The 16920-nt window shown below is 41.0% G+C and overlaps 1 protein-coding gene across 2 annotated transcripts in view; it reads right to left on the bottom strand.

Moving 5' to 3' along the window:
* The window catches only part of SAMSN1 (SAM domain, SH3 domain and nuclear localization signals 1), a 218261-nt gene that overhangs the window by 103119 nt on the left and 98222 nt on the right, over positions 1 to 16920 (bottom strand). The window contains exon 1 of one of the 2 annotated variants that reach the window (XM_072994044.2): positions 12973 to 13096. The exons of the other annotated variant lie outside the window; for it this stretch is intronic. Within the exon in view, the coding sequence (XP_072850145.2) occupies positions 12973 to 12996 (24 nt within the window). The 5' untranslated portion in view covers positions 12997 to 13096. Of the gene's footprint in view, positions 1 to 12972; positions 13097 to 16920 lie in introns of those variants that run through there. 2 annotated transcript variants of the gene reach the window in all.

Genomic DNA, 16920 nt, shown 5'->3' with positions numbered 1-16920 from the left:
TACTCACTCAGAATAGGCATTTTAAAAAGCAGAAAGCATTACCAGACAGTGCAAAACTTCCTCTGAAGGCATACTCTCTAACCACTGGGGCAAAAGAGCTACAGAGAAGCAGCCTCTTTGTCCACCAACGGTTAGCAGTTTAAATTCCCTGCCTTTCCCCTCACCTTTTTTCCAGCCGCATCTCAAAGCTCCAGTCGCAAATCAAAGCAAAATTTTGCGGCTGGAGCTGGTCGTAACTCAAATTGGTCGCAATTCAAGACGTTCTTAAGTCGAGGCACCACTGTATTAAGAAGGCAAAAACTGAAAATAATATGAGATTAGCAGGAGACATTAAAAGCAATAAAAAAAGAATTTTTGTGTCATGTGCATAGCAAAAGACAGAGAAGAAACAGTGGCTCAGTACTCAGTGGAGATGGAAAAATGATAACAGACAACAAAGAGAAGGCAGAAGTGTTCAGTTCCTATTTTAGCTCTGTCTTTTCCCAAAGCACAGACTATGACCCTCCAGAGAAATGTGAAGTGCAGGTGGAGGGGACAGGATTGAAGCTGGAGATTGATAAACAAGTAGTCAAAGTATACCTTACTACCTTGAACAAGTTCAAATCTCCAGGGCTGGATGAACTGCATGGAAGAGTACTGAAGGAACTAGCTGAAGAATTCTCAAAACCACTCTCCATTATTTTCTTGAAACCACGGGAATTGGGTGAGGTACCAGATAACTGAAAGAGGGCTAATGTTGTCCCTATTTTCAAAAACAGCAAAAAGGAGGAACGTGGGAACTACAGACCAGTCAGCCTGATATCAATCCCAGGGAAAATTATGGAACAGATTATAAAGCAATCACTATGCAAGCACCTAGAAAACAATGTAGTAATAACTAGACGCCAATACACATTTTCAAGAAGAAATCCTGCCAGACTAATCTGATCTCATTTTTTTGATGGGGTAACCTCCCTGACAGACAGAAGGAATGCATTGCATATCTTGACTTCAGCAAAGCTTTTGATAAAGTGTCCCATGATATTCTGATTAACTAGGTGTGAGTTGGATAGATCAACTGTCAGGTGGATACATAGTTGGCTACAGAATTGTACTCAGAGGGAGATGATTAATGGCTCCTTCTCAAATTGGGTGGAAGTAACAAGTGGGGTACCCCAAGGCTCAGTCCTGGGCCTGGTGCTCTTCAATATGTTTATTAATGACCTGGATCAAGGGATAAAGAGAATGCTAATCAAATTTGCAGATAACACAAAATTGGGTGGAATAGCTAATACCCTGGAAGACAGAAACAAAATTCAAAATGATCTGGATAGGTTTGAGCACTGGACTGAAAACAACAGAATGAAATCTAACAGGGCTAAGTGCAAGGTACTGCACCTTGGAAAAAGAAACCAAACACATGGTTACAGGATGGGGGATACTCAGCAATACTACAAGCAAGAAGGATCTTGGATTGTAGATCACAAGATGCTGACAACTTGGAACAAGTTCAGAGGAGGGCAACAAGGATGATTAGGGGGCTGGAAACTGAGCCTTATGAGGAAAGGCTGAAAGAACTCGACACATTTAGCCTTGAGAAAAGAAGACTGAGGGGAGATATAATAACACTTTTCACATAGTTGAAAGGTTATCATACAGAGGAGGGGCAAGATCTGTTTTTGATCATCCCAGAGTGCAGGACACGCAACAATGGGCTCAAGTTACAGGATGCCAGATTTCAACTGAATATCAGGAAAAACCTTCTGTTAGAGCATTGTGGCAATGGAACCTATTAGCTCAAGAAGTGGTGAGTGCTCCAACACTGGAGGCATTCAAGAGAAACATAGACAAATACCTGACAGATATTGATTTGTATTCCTGCACTAAGCAGGAGGTTGGACTCAGTGACCTTATAGCCCTTCCAACTTCATGATGCTATGATTCTATGAACCACTGAAATCATCACAGGAGGCCTAGTTGACTGTTCCACAACCAATGATAATGTTACCATGTCATATCTTTATCCATGTCACTATGTAACATGACACCATATAATATAGAATTCTGTTACCCCCTTACACCACACTCACAGTTTGGGAGCCAAACATGTACAGAGTTTCAGATACCTTCTGAAAAGTTACTAATTTACACAAGTTTTTCGTGACTTGTCAAATTGTTCATGACATTATTCTTTATTGTTCTAATTTTTATATTGTATTTTTATGTATTTCAGCCAGAGTATCAGCATATCTTACATAATAACTGTTTCAAGGGAAACCCAGCAATGATAGGTTAACCTTAAGTAAATAAATAAATAGTCATCCCCAAGAGTGTTCTAGTTAAAAAGAAAAGGAAAAGGAAAAGGAAAGGAAAGGAAAGGCAAAGAAGAGGCACCTCGTATATACAGAGTTTGAGGACTTCTACAAGATATGTGGAAAATAGAAATATTTTACAACCTTCATTATAGAGCTGTGTGAATTAGTAGTCTTCCATCTCAAGGTAATGATTGTAGAGTCTTGGTTCAACAGATAGATATGCTGATTGCAGCTGCCTTCCATTTTCACTAGTTTTTCTTCTTCACTTTTTAGTAAGGAAACAGGCTGTACTATGTGGCACCATGCCTCCTACACTTAATTTTTCAAGGTCATCTATTTTAGTGCAGACTTATTTTAAAAAGATGAAGACATGTATATATGAATTGATAGAGTATCCACCTGTGCTTAATACAGAATGTTTCTTAGATTTTGATACACTCATTGTTCAAGAGCATTGCATTAAAATTAAAAGTACATAGAACAGTCTGATGTGCCTGTGTTTTGAACTATTGCTATATTTTGCTTAGTGACTATATGATCAGACAGACATTTAGCCTGCTGTTTGGTCCCCTACAGGGATGGATTGATCTACTCTTTTTCCTGGTGATCATGCAATGTAATTGCTGGAGCAAACCAAACTGTTCCCAAAGTATTCCTACTCACATCTTTCTGAGCCCCTGTCAGGGGCTTCTACTTTTGTGGTGTGTGTAAGTGAACATTTGATTGCTGGAAATGGACCCAAAGTAATACTTCTGACTGTTAAGCCTCCTTCCGGTTGGAATTTCCTATTCAATATCCATTCAAGACCAAACTACTATTAACTACTTTGCATTACAACAAGAATGGCATGTAACAGTATAATGATCCTGCAAAATCAGTCTCTCTTCCAGCTACAAAGAGAACTGCAACTATGCAAAAAGGAAATGGAGAAGCCCAAGGGGACTAGCAGAATATATCAAAGTTCTTGCAACTCAGAAGATCTTGGGGCTTTGAGCCTGTGAACCCTGATTTCAATGCATCTTCTCTAAGTAGGACTGTAAAAGTTTGGATCTGACTAATAATTTATATAATCTAAAAACTTAATGGTATCTATTTTGCATATATCATAGTCGAGGTTAAGGATGTCTGTCTCTATTGATCTCAACAGGATTAAGCATGTGCTGGATCACATCATAAAAAGAAATCATCATTTTTGGTTGCCAATTAGCATGCTTGTTGGGTCTAGGAAATATTATTGCCCCACACACTATGTCACCATAGCTCACCTGATGTAAACAGAGATCCATGTTGTTAAAAAATAGGACTGGTTTAGCAGTCATTGATGTGAAAAAACTATCTATGGACCCCAGGACTAACATTCCACAGATAACAAGCCTCCAGCTGTCCATGGAGTCTATCTGATTAAGTGGGTTTCTTTGAATCCTCTTTGAATTCGCCTGGACAAGTTTTCCAGGAAGTTTGGAGGATCCTCCATAGCAGCCTAAGAGGTAATGTTGAAGTTGTCAAGTGGAAAGACAAATCAGCAAATACATCTTCCCCTTGCATTTGCATTGGCCTAATTCTGCTCAGGGAGTCTTCTGCCAGAGGGAAGAAATTTCAAATTCAAGTCATTGATAACAAATGGTATCTGGAGCAGAGATGTTTTTATGCTGACATTAGGGGACCCAGGCCAACCCAACCTAGCTATCATCTTCATCTTCATCATTTGGACCTATAAGACAAAATAAGCTGTCCATGAGACAAAATGAGCTATCTGTAAATTAATCATGCAGATGTTGAACATCAGTTGGTTAAATGTCCTTATGAAATTCATCTTGCTGCTTTGGTTTGTGGAAAGAAAGAAAAATTAAAATACTTTGGCTTCAGTAACTAAAATTGTCCTATGCATTTGCATTTTGAAAAATACTGAACATCTGATTTGTAAGTGAAAAAAGGGATAGACAGAGGTTTGGCTTTCACTGTACATGAGACATCCCCCAATCAAGAAGTCTGTTAAACTAAATGCATTGCCAGGGAGCAAAGTTTAGCTACCAATTCTTTTAGCATGTTTCAGAAGTGTTTTATTTCAACAACCCGAACCTTCATTCACAATGATTTAAAACAAAAACCTATATTGAGTGAGTTGACTGTCATTTTCTGATTCTACTGGAATTCTAGCATACAGAACTAAAGGTTTGAAGTGTGGGTTGGATGCGTGGGAAAAGTTCCTGTTTATCCCAACCTCCCACACAAAGACTACTTCTTGACAACCAAAGTCTGCAATGGCTGCTGCTCATCATTATGATATATACACACAAATACACAAACAAAACAACCCACCACGAGACATTTGTTTTCATCTAGCCTATAAGTACTCCATTAAAGCCAACTCAAAATTATTTGTAGCTTTCCTCGACTTAAAAGCAGCCTTTGACAGTGTTGATAGGCAGTTACTCTGGTCCAAGCTGGAGAGAACCGGAATGCCTTCTAATCTGATTAATCCCATCAGGCAATTGTACTCTAACACGTCTTGCAGAATAAGATGTTCATGGGATGGCCTTCTTACTGAAGAAATCCCTACAAACAAGGGAGTCAAGCAAGGTTGCCCACTGGCCCCGACCTTATTTAACCTGTTCCTAAATGACTTGGCCCCAGAACTATCGACTGTTGATGGCCATTTTCCAACTCTTGGTGACTGCAAGATTCCAGTCCTTTTATATGCCGATGACACGGTACTTATTTCGCGGTCTCGGCTGGGCCTAAAAAGACTAATGAACAAATGTCTGGACTACTTATCCACCAATAAACTTCAACTAAACTACCAGAAATCGAAAATTTTAGTCTTTTCTAAATCCCGTAAAATATATAAATGGACTTTCAAACGACATCCAATAGAACAGGTGAGAACCTTTAAATATTTGGGTCTGTTATTTTCAGCCGACAGCTCCTGGGCTGGCCATCGCTATATGGCACAAACGTCAGCCAAAATATCCTCAATGGCAATTTCCAGATTCTTCTACAATAAAGGGGGCCGCCTAATCCCGGCAGCCCTCAAAATATTCAGTTCTAAATCTATTTCTCAAGCCCTATATGGTATTCCCATTTGGATCAATGCTTACCATAAATCACTAGAAAGCTTCCAATCAGCTTTTCTGAGAAGAATCCTGGCTATGCCAAACTGCGTCCCCTACGAGGCTTTATGCCTCGAAATGGGACAACTCCCACTCAAGGATGTTGCCTGGTATAGAACCTGCAAATACTGGCTAAGAATGTATTTTGACACTTCTCAAACAAGCCTACTTTACCATCTAAAAAAAGATAGCTGCCCCCCAGTAGATGGTTGGCTTAGGAAGATCAAACAGATCGGGCTAGACCCGGACACCCTTGGGTTTCTTCCGTTCCAGTCTGCCCTACGAACTGTCAAACAAAGGTTGGCTGACATTAACTCACAAGACTTATTAAGAGCCGCTAACAGATCTTGTTCACCTCTGTTCTGGAATCTCCCCTTGGTAGTAGGTAGGCCACCGATTTACATCATACTGCACAACCCCGAAATTAGAAGGGTGATTTCTTTGGCCCGCTGTAATTCAATCCCTTCGGCGGTGCTAACGGGCCGATTTAACAATATTCCTTTCAACAACAGATTTTGTCCTTGCGTGCTGAATGTTGTAGAGACGTTGCCCCACATCCTTTTCCATTGCCCATTCCACTCGGCCACGAGGGATAAATTTTTTGCCTCTCTACCACAACGAAAGCCCTGGCTCACCGATAAAGCCTATCTTAGTTCTATTCTACAGCAGACAGATGAGAATTCTCTGAATGCTTTTGGTAAATTTCTGCTGGACATAATCAAAACTAACTCAGCTCATGAATCCAACCTGAAGTCTTAGTCTTTTAGGAGCCGTTTCCACAAGCTGCTTTTTGCACTTTTGTATGTTTGAATGTGTGTATTATGCCAATAAAGGTATTTAAGTAAGTTTTCATCCCAATTCATCCTATTGGCTAGGAGAAAAACCCACCCAACAATCAAAAGTAGATTTCTGGGGACAATGCTTTGCCCCAGCCTTTTTTGTCTGACAACCCAGCACATGGAAGTACCTGAAACTTTAGGACATTGTTACATTCAGCTGACAACATCACAGAAAGCCTTGTAGGTCTAGTTCTACATAAATTCTGGAACAAATGATGACCAAGGGGAGGGGAAAACTAAAATGCCCCATCCTGGTGTATAAGGGTTAAGATATGTAACATTTTGTATTTATATATAAAACCATAGTTCATTTTACAAAGTAAAATGAGCCCACAGCCAATGCCTTTTGTAGCAAAGAAAATGCAAGCTTTTACAAATACTGCTATAAAACATGTTCACCATTTATGTGCCTGTACCAACAACCTGGTGTTTTCTAAAATTTTCATATACTATCTAAAGCAACCCCAAGGCTAATGAAGTTTCTGAAGTTGCTATTATAAAATCAGTGGACAGTGCCATTACTGGGCAGGCTTCTCGATGCAACAGTACTTTTTGGATACCATAAAAGCAGTGCACGATACAAAAAGTATGAGAGAAGGGCCGCCACCTTGCCATGCCACACTGTGGGAGAGGATCCAAGGGCTGGATTACAAGGGCACATACAATCTGCAATTCTTTGCCAGTGTTTGGGGGACATTCTACATACAGGTAGCAGCAGTGGGATTACAAGTAAGTGAAGATGGGAGGACAGCATTTCCTTTAAAATGACAGCAGCGTTTGCTAATATCCCTTCCTTTTTGGACTACAGATCCCAAGCAATTCCAAGTCTTACTCCAAACTTGACTAGATCCATTGAATGACCAGGCCTTGTGTCAATGCTTACGTAAACCCTATTGATTCAATAGCTCTCTGTTCTAACTGGGCCTAGTTATGGGTTATAGCCCACAGAATCCCCTAGCCTGCTTGGTCACTGGGGAATTCTGATTGCTGTAGATTTTTTTAAAAAGTAATTTTCCAAAGATCTGAATTCCATCTCACTCATGCATTTGGTCTTTGGATTTATCTGAATGAATTCAGGATGTACACAAGCACCAAGATCTTGATTCAGAATTTGGAATTACAGCCCCTAGGATTTGGAATTTTAAAAAGTCAGAATTTCTGCATATCTGGAACACCCTTGCAGTCAATGTAAATACTATATTACCATTTCATTCCTCTTTTAAAAAAACTGAAATAGGAAAAACATGTTTAGATTTCCCTGCATCCCCTGACACCTGCCCAGCGATTGTGCAAAGAAAAAAGAGTGCATATCAACAGCCAGCAGTGCCTGCATATCAGGAGAGGACTGCAACGGGCATACTGATTGAGGCCCGGATGGTGAGAATGCCAGCAGCACTGGAGAAGAAGAGGGCAGGTCGCACTGTGGGCAGCACTGGCAGGCTGGTTGGAGCAGCAGGCAGCCTGTGGTGGGTGGATCTGTGCCAATAGCATGGAGCACAGCACAGTTGAATGAGCATAGTCTTGGAGTAGCAGTTGGAAGAATGAGAGAGGCAGAAAGAAGGGTCAGCAGACTGAAGCACGGCGTACCCAGTACTGTGAGCAGAGTGTGCTATTTTCTCGTACTTAAAGGGGACTTCAAGGGAACCTTAAGGACAATATTTTTTTTCTACAATCCCAGTTTCTAGGCACAAGTGGTGTGGAGTGACCATGTCCCCTGCCTGAGAGAACACTCTCTCACTAGGCACACTAGTTGGTGGGCAAGACAGCAGCCCCACTGCCACCTTGGTGAGCCTTTCCCAAATAGACTCCTCTGTTCTGTATGGAAAGGGATCTTTTGGCTTGGGGGGTTCTTGCACGGATGCCTCTGCCACGTCCTTTCTCTGGGGTGGTGTCTCTGCCGTGCATATCAAGACAGTGTCCCATAAAGTCTGCCCTGTTGTTGTGGAGGTGAGGGATTTGTGCCCTAGAATAGAACTGCTGGTACTGCTGTTTGGCCTGTTATGAGCACTGTTGGTTCTTTCTGCTCTGTGTGACCTCTTAGTAATAGTCAGACCTTTTTCGCTAGTTGCTGCTGCATGTGATGAAAAGTTGGCTGCCATTGTTACCACTTTTGGTGCTGCTTAATATCCATTGTCTACTGTTAATTCATGGGTCCAAGAACATTGCTAGAATGTGCTCCTCCTTCTTCCACAAGGAGGCAAACTGGTAGTGGAACAGGTCCTTTAATTTGCTGGCTAGAGCAACCTTCAGGAAGGAAAAAAGCTTGATGGAACTCGCCCCCCCCCACACACCTATACATCCTTCTTTATGCCTTCCATCATGCCAACCAAGTCCTAGAACATTGGAATCACCTGACTAAGGATGGCTGTATCCCCACTAAAACCTGTGCTGCACTCTTAAAGCTTTGGAAGGTGCACATAAAATCCCACTCTTCTTCGCTCAGAGGAGCAGCCACATAAATGGAAGTCTCCAGTGCCAAATCATGGAGTGTCCTTTGCTGCTCCAGCACTCTTCAAGCAGGTAGAAAGTAGAGTTCCATCGAATTTCCACAGTTTGGATTAGATGGTGCAGTGGCAATCCCACTTTTTCTTGACTGTGCTGTGACAGCTCACTGCCCCAGACGCTGTGGTGAAAATGCCCTGCCACCTTTTTAGGTTACGTGTGTGAGCCATGCACCATATACTTTTCATCTAACCGCGCTGTAGTTCTGCCACTGTGTCATTTTCCATGACAAACAGACCTTGCTTTTCGGTAGCTAGACTCCGCTGCTACAGCACGTCCCTCAGAACCTCTTGAATGTTCTATGCTCTGTGGCTTTCCTCCATCATATTTACATTCAACAGGACTCACCTGTATCCTGCCCTTGTTTGTAGCCCTGTGCCTGATGCCTCCACCTCCCACCAGTATCCTGTCAGGGAGAAATAGATATGTTTTGCACCTTGGTGCTCCAGATGTCACTTGCCAAATGTGCCACCTATCTCCTGGCCACCTACTGCTGTACTAGTTGCCTGACATTCAATATAAATCTGGCACCACCCTTTGGCTAAGGGTTCTGTGCCTGGCTATTCTCCTGTTTAGTGAATGTTTGGTTTCTCCAATGTAATGACTGTTAAGGACCCATGACAATGGGTGGAGAACTGTGGAAGTGGGATTTTTCCCTCACCCCCAGTCCTTTGTCCTTCTAATGAGCCTATTCAGACCAGAGAGAAGTGAAACCAACCTGGAGGATATATCAGGCATCTCCTACCAACTCTCCTCAGACTGAAGAAGCTACTTGGATGAGTAGTGAAACGTTTCAGCCTAGTAAGAAAGAAGTCCAGTTGCCATGACTCAACTTCCAGATAACCTAACCTGGATGACTGAGAATTTTCACAGATAAACTGTTTAAAATACTTCCAAATTATTGACTTCCTGGGAGCACCAGTTTTTTTTAACAGGCATTGCTAATTTGTCATCACTCCTTGTTCCAGTAACTGGTGGGACAAGTACAGCTGGAAAAGCAGGAGTGATTTCAGTATCACATACTTCTGGAATACTGCCCTCCTGAGTCCCCTCATTTTCCTCTTCTTCCCCCCATCATATGTGTACTTAAAGGTCATACACCATTCCCCTTTCATGCAATCTCAATGCTGCTTTACACAGGAGAGATTTGCTAGGAAGATGGGCTGGGAGTAAGCTCTTCCTTGTATATAATAGATCTGCATAGCAATGACATGGAAGGCAATGCCTGGTGCTCTTTATAAATCTCTTTCCCAGCCACAAATACAACAGCACTGCTGTTCCCCAAGCTGACAGTGTCAGAATGCCAATGCCATCCTTGTCTTTCTCTGGCACATCAGCTCCTGGGAAGAAAAGTGCCTTCTTTTTTGACTCCTTGCCTTGGCTGCACAAATACATCACTGAAATATGTCTTGAGATTCACTCATATCTGTCCCACCATGAACAGAGACTTCTCCGCCATTTCCTTGCCAGAGACACGTAAACCCTCTGCTGCTGCTTGCTGCTCTTTTGTAGTGTCAGTGCTGAACAAGGCAGCTGGGTGACAGGCTTTGTTTGGGAGGGGAGGGTCTTAAAAGCAGTGGTAGACTGTCATTTTCTTCTCTGTCTCCCACTCCTTTCAGTAAAAGCTACTGCAGTGAGTGCAGGAAGCATTCCTGCAGTCTTCCCCAAGTTCATACTTTTTCTACAATGCCCATGTTTCATACTCCCTGTAGGCTCCACCCAAAGAAGAACAGTATCTAATTATGCTACAGCAGAACACAAACCCTTCCAAAGAAAATAGCACAGAGACACAAAATCAATTAATTTAATAGATCTGTCTATAGAACAAAATCTTATTCCCCTACCTGCCTGATATATCCCAAAAGAGCCTAAATCTAATCTAATATTTCCTTGTTGATTTATAGTGTATTAATTTATGAAGCAACCAACATGAATGTGACACAACTCCGGGGGGCAGTGGAGGATAGGAGGGCCTGGCGTGCTCTGGTCCATGGGATCATGAAGAGTCGGACATGACTGAATGACTAAATGATAATGAATCTATGAAGCTACTAAACCTAAATCTTATTTCTAATTATATCAAGTAAATAATATTTATGTATTTATTTATTTAATTATTTAATTCCATTTATACCCCACCTATCTGGTCATTGCGATGTACAATGAGATGTACAATATGTAAATATAAGTTGTGGGATAAGAAAAGGACACAGAGAAAACTGCTGCACTGCAGGCTTGCCCCTGAGCATATCCTAACAGCAAATGCTCTAAGGCTTTAGAAGCAGCGATACCTACCTTTCAATCGAAAAGAACCAATGTGAAAAAAATACCTTTGGGTGTCTGTTCCTGCTTCTAGATTTCATTGGTGCCAACAGACATCATTTACAGGTTTTGCTCTCACCCCAGCCTGCTTCCCATAGGAAACACATGGCAACTCTAATCAGGAGACACTGAATTCTCTGCCCCCATTACTCTTGGTGCCAGAGTATCCTGAAGTTCCACTTCTCAATACAGTAAATCATTCCAGGATGCCTGAGAAGTAGGTTTCACTTTCACTTCTTCCTCAAGCTAGTTGAAACCTAGCTTTTAGCTTTATAACCTATAGGACTAAATGGGGCTCAAAATATTAGGAATTATTATTATAGATATTTGCAATTATCAAATTTATATTTGGCTATATTCGGAACTATCCCAATACTGTATTGATTGGTGATTTTTGACTATCTCTCCGTCCAAATGCACATCCTACTAGTAATCATTTTCCAGACAAAATACTCTTGACTCAGAAAAACAAATGAAGATTATATCAAAGCCAAGAAATATTTGTGAAACTTATACATTTTCTGGGTTATGTAATACAGGTAGTCATTTGTAGAGGGAAACTGTATTGCATGTCATTGTTAATACTGAACTATGTGTGCACCCCTCCTGTAATGATATAATTAACATTGCAACAATTTAAAGACACAGAAGTTTTGTTTGGCATATATTTTCAATTTATTGCAGCCCAATTTATCAAATACATGTTACAGCTGGCTGTAGTCCACGAAAATGCCAAATAAAACTTTAAACTGCCACCAAAAAGGTTCTTCTACTTTTCTTCTCACTGAAACCATCTAGTAGAGGTACGCCTCCTGGAAATTTTTGCAATGACATAGTAACTCTCACTGAGAGCAGCAAGGCAAAGATGCTTCTTTTATGATATTCCATTCAAGAGAAATATAACAAGCCATCTTGATTGTTAGTTTTGGGGGAAGTACCGTACCAATACTATTCACAGGATGTTAAATTGTTAATATGTAGTTCAAAGCCACTTCAATGCGTGAGGCTTGATTGTTGACCTGACTTCTAATCTGACTTCTTGGTATTCTCAGCAGGTGTTTGTTTTGTTTAACACCCCTGACATGGCAATTTATAATGTGTATGTGTTGATTGAGGGTATAAGACAGTTTGGGGACTGAACAACAGATTATATATCTAAAAATAAATAAAAACAAAATATTTGCAGGTCTTGAACTCAATCAACATCACTGTATTGCTGTATTCATTTTCAGTGAGAAAACAAATGAACACAAAATAAATTCAGTAAACACTGTCAGAATAAAAATAATGTTCCTCATAAAGAGGCATGAAAGATTATTTTTAATAACAACAAGAATAACATTCTGCTTCCAAAATATCAAAAGATGCTCCCAATATATATGTGGTGTGTACAATGAAAAGGGCTGCATGTTATTGTAGTGCTCATCGGAGAAGTGTCAATCTGTATTTTATAAGCTGATGGCATTTATATTGTGAGCACTAGAAAAATGCTTTACTAGGATCTGATGCAAACACATAAGTCTTAATATTCCCAAAGCATCCCGTAACAAATTGAATTTAAATTGTTTTTAATACATGTTAGAAACAGCAATTGTTTTATCATTATAATTTTTTAAAAAAATTGCTCCACTACTGAGGAAGAAAAAAAGGCATTTCTAAACTACTGCACAAAATGCTTCCAAACCAACCCACTGTTATGTTCAGCTGTATATTAGTTTTGCTTGGTTTTTAAAGGGCCTGCTTCCCTTGCTGCCTTTAGGAATTACTGGTGCCTTCCTTACTAGATGAATAGTTGCATACCGTTAAGGCGCAGTTCTCTTTCTAACACCTTTAATCTCGGTCACCTGCTTCAAGCTGACATCTACAGCTCAGTATTGCAGTCAAGCAAATGAAGGAAAGACTTACCAGTGAAAAGCAGAAAAGATTCATTTTGCTGTAAAGGCAAATTCTACCACATTTACAAGTATTGTCCTGTTGGAAAGAATTCCAGTCGCCAAGTGTAGCCTCTTCCTGTGCTTCCCAGCTGTTTGAATATTTCTCCCTAGAGATTAGGGCAAGATAAAATCCCTGCAATAATCCACTGGATTCCCAGCCCATTATCAAATGAGACACAGGATTGCCTGGGCCAGCACAAGCAGTTCCCTAAATTAATGAACCACACTACCAACAAAACCAAACTATAAAAGACATAGCAAAATAAAGTCCAGATTTAGATTTTATTTTACCTGAATACTGCACTGTTATGACAGAGAGACAAATCTGTACAGTTCTCTAAGGGTGGTACAATTATCTCAGTTTCACTTTCAAAAGGTGCTGGTATTCTCGTAGGGCTACAGAAGTGCAGAGGTTCTGCAGGCGCACTGTGTCTGTGGTCTAAGGTTAGGGAAATCACCTGTTGAATTTCTGCCTGCCATACAATTTTGAAGCTCAAGAAGTACTGCTGGGAGTACAGAATGGCAATGTGAACCATAAAACACTATGTCAAAGAGCTTTCATCTCATGGGACCTAGAAGGATTATTAATCATACCTTGGGTGGTGCTGGTCATATAAGATATGTAATATTCATATTGTTTTAGCACAGGGTGGATAGAATGTAGCTCTCCAGATCTTGTAGGACTACAATTCCTATCATCCCCAGTCAGCACAGTCAACAATAATGAATGCACTTACTCTGCTCCAGTTTTAGCAGGTCAAAACGAGACATTTATACTTCTAGAGTGATAAAAGTAAGAGTTTTGCTTTCTTTTGCCATGAGCAGCTCTTACTCACCGCCACTGCATTTTATTTAAGGCCACTGCCATGAGGTGCAACAGAGTCATTGCTGCCTCTGTGCTCATTCAACATGTCAGGCAAGCATGAGGTAAAAACACAACGGTTTTCTTTCCGTGATGGGACCTGGGGGCTACATTTGGGAAAGGCAAAAGGGAGTGGGGTCCGCTCGTGTGGAATTTATTTTGTGCCAAAGAATAAAAGAAAGCTGAAGTTTAAGATGCGGAAGGAGAAGAGCAAAGACTCAGAAATGAGGAAGGAAAAGATTATAATTTTATAATTCAAAAGACTAGGAGATCTACAACATCTCTGCATTGGTATCAAATCAATGTATTGGTATCCCTGGAATAATGAAATTAATAATGCAGTTGGGAGGAGAAAATCAAGCCAGATTCACAGGTGATTAGCCTTACCAATCAGGTGGCTTGCAGTACTCCATTTCCAAGTGCACAAATCCTGCACAGAATTTTTGCATTGCTTCAAGTCACTCTTGGCATTCATAACACCAAAATTAGGCAACCAGGCATGGGTGGGAAAAGGCAGTGTGCCCGTCTGGTTCTGACATTTCTTATTTCTAACTCTCACATTCTTTTGACATTAAAGAATCTCAGAAGTTAAGAATCATTCAAGCTGCTTTTTGGTGCGATATCAAAAGAACAAACAAACATTTCTCAGCTGCAGTGAGTGTTCATGGAGTGTGAGATCCAAGAAGCAATGCCTTGGATGTTACATTAGGCTCAATTGCACTTCTGAATGCCCACTTCTATAAAATATTGGAATTGGCACTCACAAGTATAAGTTCAGAAGGCTTGGAACATTCTGTTCCAGAATACAAGCATACAGACAGTGGTCCTGGGCTACAACTCTGTTAAACCATTTGGAATAGACCCACGAAAATCTAAACCCTTAAATGCTATTGATTTTTGTTGTTGAGAGGATCCATTTCCATTTAAACGGCTTTTAAATTTCTTCTACTACTACTCAGCAGTTAATTGAACATAGTAAAAGGAGCATTTTAATAAATTTTTTAAAAAATATTTCACATAGCGTTCGGACAATTTACAATTCCAGTGATTGGATGCCTCCACTGACCCCCGGCAGTGACTAATTAAAATACAGACAACTTCCTAATTAAATCTAGAGTAATTTCAACTAAATCCAGATATAAAAATGACATTCGTGTTGCAAGATGAGTCAACTATGCTGAGCAAATTTCAGGAATAAGAATGACATTCATCTGGAAAGAAGTCCATTTGGTTCCATTTACCTCAAAACCACCACTGCCAACTTAGTTTGAGGGGTTTCTATACCATGAGTGGCCTATGACTGAAGAAGTGACTCACCTCGGAATTTCAGGAGCCCCTGGTTATGGGCAGTCACTGCTCTATGCTATTGCACTGTGTGTACGTGTGTGTAGGCTCTGTCCCCCATAGGACATGGTCCACAGAATGGCAGACGAAGCTCATTGTACTCATCCATCTGCTGGATTCTCAGGGAATTGCTTCTTCCCTTGGAGTTCCAGGCAGGAAGATAAATCTCATGATAAGTGGCAAAGAGCAAGGACAAAGTTTGGGGCATTTTGTTTTGGTATGGTGAAGGTTTCAAGCTTAGGTATCCTACTCTTCTCTAGTGGGACGTGGTGGCACTGCAGATTAAACCGCAGAAGCCTCTGTGCTGCAAGGTTGGAAGACCAGCAGTCATAAGATCGAATCCATGCAAAGGAGTGAACTCCTGTCGCTTGTCCCAGCTCCTGCCAACCTAGCAATTTGAAAGCATGCAAATGCAAGTAGATAAACAGGTACCACCTTGGTGGGAAGGTAACAGCATTCTGTGTCTAAGTCGCGCTGGTCATGTGACCATAGAAACTGTCTTTGGACAAACGCTGGCTCTGGGGCTTGGAAACGGGGATGAGCACTGCCCCCTAGAGTTGGACACAACTGGACTAAACATCAAGGGGAACCTTCATCCCACGCTATCTGTTTCTGGATGACACCACCATTCAGTGTAAAGCATATACAAAGGCATTGCAGTTACACAATGTTTGCACACCTAAAAGCCAGCTGCAAGGTAAGAGGACTAGAGAAAGAACTGGTGAACGCAGCACCTTGGCTCATTTTGCCTTTTGAATTAAGCCAGGACATACAGTACTGGCATTGTAAACTGTACGGTTTCTTGTTGCACATGTCCTAGAAGCCTTGGAGGAGAGCTTGGGGGCAGGGGGAAAGACTCGCACTGGACTGGTGGTGAACCTTCTGCAAGCAGGGACTGGACAAACTAATCATATTCATAGGTAAAGGTCACAGTGATGAAGGTGCTAGTGAAAATGATGGCAACTGCAGCAGCATCTGGGTGCATTCTTTTCACCTTTCTGACCACTGAAAGTGCTTCTCTCTCTTTGTTCTGGGTTGCCATATTATTTACTTACTTACCCAGTCATACCCATTTCTAATATTAGTTGGTTCAGAAGCAATTCTGCCTCCCTCAAGTCCTTGTCTATCCCACCAAAGTAGTGCTTAAATCCACTTGACACCCGTTTTAAGGACAACATTATGGCACTCAGTTCTGTTGAATGATTGCTTGTTGTCTATCAGGTCCTCAGAACTCCATTGTATTTTGTGTTTAATGGATCCATTTTAGTTTCTGCAGATTAAGAAAAGCAAATGTCACTGCAGATGCAGAGGGCATATTTTTCCAAGATTGGAATGTTGCTTTTTAAAAGAAACTCTATGTATTACTCATTACTTTTCCACAGGCATATTGAAGTTGTTGGTTCAGCAAATAAAAATACAAATCTTGCTATTACTCTATGAAACTGCTTACAAAAATATGACAAACCCCCCCCCCCCCATTTTTGGACTGCAACCTCCAGGAATTCCCTAGGCAGAATTCTGGCCAATGCAACCCGGAGGATATTTACCTCCATCGCTGCCTTTTCTGTTTCTATTTTCAAAAAGAAGGAAAATGCTGCAGTTCTATCTAGGCCATAGGAGCTCCGTGGAGTAATAGTTCTTTCAGAGGTGTCTTTTCCAGAGCACAGTAAGCAACACTATGCCTCCCAGCATCCTCTGAAACCAAAACAGTTT

This window comes from Pogona vitticeps, chromosome 3, assembly GCF_051106095.1.
Source record: "Pogona vitticeps strain Pit_001003342236 chromosome 3, PviZW2.1, whole genome shotgun sequence".
In the NCBI taxonomy this organism is placed as follows: Eukaryota; Metazoa; Chordata; class Lepidosauria; order Squamata; family Agamidae; genus Pogona; species Pogona vitticeps.
Note: the sequence above shows the minus strand (reverse complement) of the source record. Positions and strands in the feature narration are given on the sequence as shown.